The following is a 6,438-nucleotide window of genomic DNA, read 5'->3' on the forward strand; positions in this document are numbered from 1 at the left end:
AAAACAGATCATGGACTTAAAACTAAAAAATGTTTAGGGAAAAGAGGAAGAAAAGCTCTGCAACCTATAGCTTAGCAAAGAGTTCTTAGACTTGACCAAAAAACGTATAGCTCATAAAAGGAAAAACTGATAAATTCAAAATAAAATTTATTCAAAATAAAAACTTTGGCCTGTTAAAGACCCTGCTAAATGGATGAAAACAAGATACAGATGGGAGAAAATATCTGCAAGCCACATTATTTGACAAGGACTAGTAACTTGAGCATATAAAAAACTCTTAAAACTTAAAATAAACAACCCAGGGGTGCCTGCCTGGCTCAGTCAGAGGAGGCTGCAACTCTTGATCTCAGGGTCGTGAGTTCAAGCCCTACACGGGGTATAGAGATTACTTCAATAAAAACTTAAAAAAATTCATAAAGAAAATGGACAAAAGACTTCCAGAGACATTTGACCAAAGAAGACAAACAAATGGCAAATAATCACCTGAAAAGATGTTCAACATCATTAACCATAGGGAAATGGAAATTAAAACCAATAAGCAAGGGGAGCCTGGGTGGTTCAGCCAGTTAAGCGTCAGGCTCTTGATTTCAGCTCCGGTCATGATCTCAGGGTCCTGGGATCAAGCCCAGCGTCAGGCTCTCTGCTCAGTAGGGAGTCTGCTGGTCTCCCTCTCCCTTTACCCCTCTCCCTGCCTCTCTCTCTCTTTCTCAAATAAATAAATCTTAAAAAATAAAAATAAAAAATGAAGCTAGTAAATGAACAGTTTAACAAATGAAGTATGGCACATATCTACCACGGAATACTACTCAGCAATAAAAAAGAATGTACTAGATACATACAAGTTGGATGAATCTCCAGAGAATTATGCTGAATGAAAATAGCCAATCCCAAAAGGTTAGAAATTGGATGAACCCACTTATATAACACTCTTGAGATAACAAAATATAAAAATGGAGGAGACGATTGGTGGTCGTTGTGGGTTAAGGACAGGGTAAGAATGGGAGAGTAGTGTGTGTAAAATTAAAAGGGCAACATGAAGGATCACGTGGTGATGGAAATGTCCTGTATCTTGACTCCACCATTATCGACATCCTGATGGCGATGCTGCACTCCAGTTCTGCAGAGAGTTACCGTTAGGAGAAACTGGGTCAAGAGTGTACATATCTCTCTCCATGATTTTTACAAATAGATGTGCATCTATGATTACCTCGGAGTAGAAGTTTAATAATAATATTTTTTTTAAAAAAAGCTTAGGCTTTGGGACAAAATCAGGTGACACTGGACAAGTCACAGCTTTTTGCCTAGGGCTAAAAGACTAAATTAAGATATCAATGGTCTAAGCCCAGTGCCCGGCACAGAGTAAGTCCTCAACAGATGACTATTAAAAGGACAATCTTAAGGGTCATGGCAGTGGGATGGAGAAGTGTGGACAAAAAGATATTAAGATAGCACTAGTGGGTTTGGTAAAAGATGAGATGTGGGGTAGTGCATGGCAAGGAGGCAAGGCTGATTCCCAAGTTGCACACTTGAGCAAGTGGGCAGTCAGTGGCGCCATTTATTGAGCAGAGGAATACATGAGAGTTGTGGGTGTGGCGAGTGTGTGATGACTGGGAGACATTTAAGTGGATATGTTCGGTTAACAACTGTATATGCAAGTCTCTAGCTCAGAACACAACTCAGGGATAGAAATTTAACTTGATAATGACCAGTATGCAAAGATAACTGAAGCCAGGAGAATGGACGAGATGTCTGAGGAGGAGAAAAGAGCCTACACCATAGCCTCTGTGACTATAAATGAGCTTCCAACTTTAAAGATGGGGTAAAGAGGGTCATTTTAGCAAAAATTAGGCAAATTTAGCAAAAAAAAAAAAAAGAGGGTCATTTTTAGCCATAAAAAGGAGAAAAGTCAGGCATTTATTATATTAACTAAGCAGTGAAGAAATTAAAATGAGTAGTGAGAAAACGGACCTATGACTTTAATGACCTGGGTGTCACTGGTGCCTTTCAGAGAACAGCTTTAGTGAAATGACAAAGTAGGTTTCAGACTGGAGTCAAGTGACAAGAAGGCAGGAGAAATGGTAATAGTATCAACAACCATGAATAAGAAAAGGAGAAAGAAAAAAAATGAAAAGGAGAAAGCATAGTGAGAAGGAGGGGATGGGATACGGAGGGAGAATTTTGTCAAAGGGAAGTATGTCTACATGTTAATGGAAAGAGAGAGCTCAAGGGAAAGATACAGAAGATTCATGATAGAAAGGGTAATAATGATCTGAACAGACAGGATGAGATATGATCCAAAGCATAGGTAGTAGAACTGCTCAAGGAGAAGGGGCACTTCATCAGGGCACCTGGGCATGAGCTCAGGTCATTATCTCTATTATCTCAACTGTCCCCCCCAAAGAAGGGGCACCTCACCTACTCTAAAGACGGAAAGGTAAAGGAACCATGCAGATATAGGTAAAATTGGAAATATGGTTGTAGTATGTACACATAGCTACTCTCTGATATCTCCAATGTTCTTTGTGGAAAAAGCAAGGTCATCTGCTAAGATTAATGCAATGGCTCAATTTTTATTCCCAGAATCTAATCCAGTGTCTGAGACACAGATACTTAATAATTAAGTTTACTTAATAAAACAAAAATAAACCATTTCCTTGCCTCAGTTGTTCGTTAGAACCAATACACAATTTTCTCCAAATTAGCCACTAGAGGGCAGTGTTACTACCAATCTTTTCCCTTAAATCTACTAACCCAGTGAAATTAATAGAAAATTAGAGCAGTGTGGGTCATAAAATGTTTTTCCTTGAAAAAAATCTGGCCTCAGCCTTATACACACACACACACACACACACACACACTCATATACAGGCATATTACAGCACGATAGGAGCGCTGTTCTGCTAGCCTTCTACTGCAACGGTATCATGATGACCCAGAGGCAATACTCATCATTTTGCAGAGGCCCCTTTTTGTAATTCCCCCAATTTTTCACAGCGATATTGAAAAGATCTCTACATATTTCTATGATTAATAAATTAGAAAATAGTGATTAAAAAAAAAATCCCTAGGGCGCCTGGGTGGCTCAGTGGGTTAAGCCGCTGCCTTCGGCTCGGGTCATGATCTCAGAGTCCTGGGATCGAGTCCCGCATCGGGCTCTCTGCTCAGCGGAGAGCCTGCTTCCCTCCCTCTCTCTGCCTGCCTCTCCATCTACTTGTGATTTCTCTCTGTCAAATAAATAATAAATAAAATCTTTAAAAAAAAAAAAATCCCTAAACCTAATCCCTGGTAACATTTGCCATAGCTTCTATTAAGTTGTTTTTCCCCCTAAACCTACCCCCTCCTCAAAGTAGAAAGAAGTTTTTAAAATTAATTGTAAGTTGCAATCTATTTCCTTAACTTTTCTCTTTATTTCAGATGCTTGGTATAGTCTTACAATGAAGACTTATGAATCCATAATAGCACATGCCTATGATATATAACAGAATAAGAAGCTATTTTGGGGTGTGTGTTTAGCAGCAGAGCTGGGAATTACTTGTCTCCTGGATTGCTACTAATGAACAGAGGGAACTGACAAAGTTCTAACTTAAAACAAGGTGCAAAAATTCTCAACGCGCAAAAAGAAGATGTAAAGACAAGTCTGGGATCAGACATGAGTTTGGGCAAACAGATCAGCTCAGTTTTAACCAAGGGAACTGAACTCCTATAGTAGGGGAGACTTCCAGTCATACCAATGGAACACATCACCCCCAAACCTAAGAAAAGCCGTTACTAGCTTGATCAGAGGTCTATGGGCTGTAGCTGCAAAGATGTCGGGAAAGAGACTGAGGTCATCATACGACCGGTAGGGTGTTCAGTACATCAGATGGCTGAAAAAGGTGCTTGATTCTGAATATTCTAAGCTTTTTTTCCCCCCTTTCTTTCTTTCTCTTTCTTTCTTTCTTCCTCTCTTTCTTTTTCTTTTCTTTTCTTTTCTTTCTTTTTTTTTTTTTTATAGCTACAGTTGGTTGAGAACAAACATACCAGAGAAATGGGCCATAAAGAGTCTGGGTGATAGACTTGAAGTAGTCATCAGTCAAATATAGATACGTTGTCAAATTGTTTGCAAACTGTATCAAAAACAAAGTTTCAAGGTTCTTTAGGGTAGCGTTCTAACTTGAAAAGTTTCACTGGATACTCTATTCCACTAGCTGGTAATGTTATCACACTTTTACTAATAGTTTCAGAAACTCTTCAGGGCCAAAGATTTTTTCTTTTGTTTTGTTCGTACATTTATAAAGACATAAATAGCAAATTACGCATCCTTAACCTAACATAAAAATTCACCTTTCCTAAGGAGCTCATACAACTCTGAAAAGGAGAAAAGTTTCTTTCTTAGTAATTGTACTGCTTTGGCTACCTGGACATCCCTGAAAAATGAGCTTTAGAACTGAGATGAACACTTCATTACCTCATCCCTACTGTATTTTAAATCTATGTCCACTTTCAAAAGTCATTGTTAAATACGAAGTCTTCTCAGCAAGTGATTTAATTAAGAGCCTGCTTTCATTTACACACACACACACACACACACACAGACACACTTGCACTCCCCAACAACACTTCCTTTGAAAAACAGAATGTCACTTCCTCAATCCAGAGGCCAGAAGTCCCTCAGTTCTGATCTGGGGAGCCAAGACAGGAAACTCTGGTAAGCTTCTGCCTCTTCCCCCATGGACAGCCACTGGTGCAGCTGACAGAGGGCAGGGTCTATTCAGAGCTCCCTTGATGCACTGCAGCTGGAAGGCAACAGCTCACTTTCATGCTGTGGGAATGATCCCACAGAGTCCAGCAGCACCAAGAGTCAGTTTAACAAGGGCATTTCACAGGGAAGTGAAGAGGGAACCGATGAGAGACCTTGACACCTTTTACCGACCTTCCATTTCCAAACGCCCGCAAGAGCCCCGGGCTGATTGTAATTAGCACCATCTTGTACTTTGACCCCATCAGGCAAGGCGTGGGGCGCGGGGAGGGGTTAGCCAGACCTCCCCACCAGACTGTATACCACCTTCCCCTCGATGTTGCCAGTTCCTCACCCAGAAGGGAGAGGCTGTCCCAGCAATTTCGGTAAACACCATCGGTTAGCACCACCTGGCAACTGAGAACCTGGATTTCTCTCGACCCCAGGCACCAAGGACCGAACAAAACCCGGCCACTTATACCAGACCAAACTGCAGTGTCACCATCGTGGGGTGGGGAGGGGGGGGATGTATGTGAGAGACATACAGAATAAAGGGGAAAAGGGGGACAAACAAATGAGTCACTTAATACAAGGGCTGCACATGCCGCTGACGCTGCCCGTGATGCAGAGGCTGTGGACTGGAAGGAAGCAGGCGGTCACCCGGGAGGGGCGGGCAGAGAAAGGGAAGGGGGAAAGGGTGTGAGGCGCCTCGCCCTTTGTGGGGACCCGGCTGCGCCGCCCCGCAGACTGCGCCCCCCTTTCCTGCCCAGTCCCCCAGTCCCCGCGGCTGAAGCCGCCCGGGGTTACTATGGTCCCCCCGCCCCGGGAATCAACTCTCTCGGTCTCCAAAAACAATCAATACAAACTTCAATACTGTCTTTAGTTTACCCGGAGGCCGGCTGGGGGGGTCGACGCCGCCGCGCCCGCCCCGCGGAGAAGGAGCCGCAGCCTCAACCTGCCCGCCCGCCCGCCCGCTCCGCCCCTCCGCGGCGCACCTGTGACAGGTGTGCAGGTGCCCCACACAGCCCCGAGCGGCGGGGCGCGCGGGCCGCTCATCGCCCCCCGGGACCCCAGGGTCCGCCCTCCCGGTCGGGCGCCGCCCCTCCCGGAGCCCCCAGGCCCCCGGCAGGCCGCTGGGCGCCCCCCACCCGCGCCCTCCGCGGCCGCACCCGCTCGCCGCCCGCACTCACATAGCGCCTCAACTTCTTCTCGGGGGGCGATTTCCTCAGCCAGCCGGTGCACACCACGTCGCCGCCGCCGCTCATGCTGCCAGCCGCCGGGAGCCCGCCGCGGGGTCGGCCGGACAAGGGCGCGGGCGCGGGCCGCTGGGTCAGCCGGCCGGCGGTGCGCAGCTCGCGGGGGAGGGGAGGGGCCGGGGCGGCTGGCGGCCGCGGGGCGAGGACGAGGCGGCGCGGCGCGGGCCCGGCTGCCTGGCGCGCTCCCGCTCTCCCTGCGCGCTCCCGGGCCCGCGCGCACACCCAGCCGGGAGTGTGGCGGGGGCGCCACAGCAGGAAAAAGGGCGGTGCGCGTTCGCCACGCCCACAGCCCGCCGCGCCCCCCGGCGGGCCGCCTTCAAAGACGCAAACAGCGCCTCGCTTCTTGGGACCCGGGAGGCCCGAGGTTTGCTCGGACGGCGGAGCCTGCCGCCGGCCGCGCCCGCGGGTCCTGTTCCCCTCCGCCCCGAGCCTCAGCTGCAAGCGCTGGAGGCGGCCGCGCCCCTG

General features: G+C 47.0%; 1 protein-coding gene across 1 annotated transcript in view; it reads right to left on the bottom strand.

The window, feature by feature from the left end:
• The window catches only part of GAB2 (GRB2 associated binding protein 2), a 187,972-nt gene extending 181,932 nt beyond the window's left edge, over positions 1-6,040 (bottom strand). Inside the window, exon 1 of the mRNA XM_059411796.1 lies at positions 5,908-6,040. Within this exon, the coding sequence (XP_059267779.1) occupies positions 5,908-5,982 (75 nt within the window). The 5' untranslated portion in view covers positions 5,983-6,040. The remainder of the gene's footprint in view (positions 1-5,907) is intronic.
• Positions 6,041-6,438: the final 398 nt, after the last annotated feature.

The sequence above is a fragment of the Mustela nigripes genome, chromosome 1 (genome assembly GCF_022355385.1).
Source record: "Mustela nigripes isolate SB6536 chromosome 1, MUSNIG.SB6536, whole genome shotgun sequence".
In the NCBI taxonomy this organism is placed as follows: Eukaryota; Metazoa; Chordata; class Mammalia; order Carnivora; family Mustelidae; genus Mustela; species Mustela nigripes.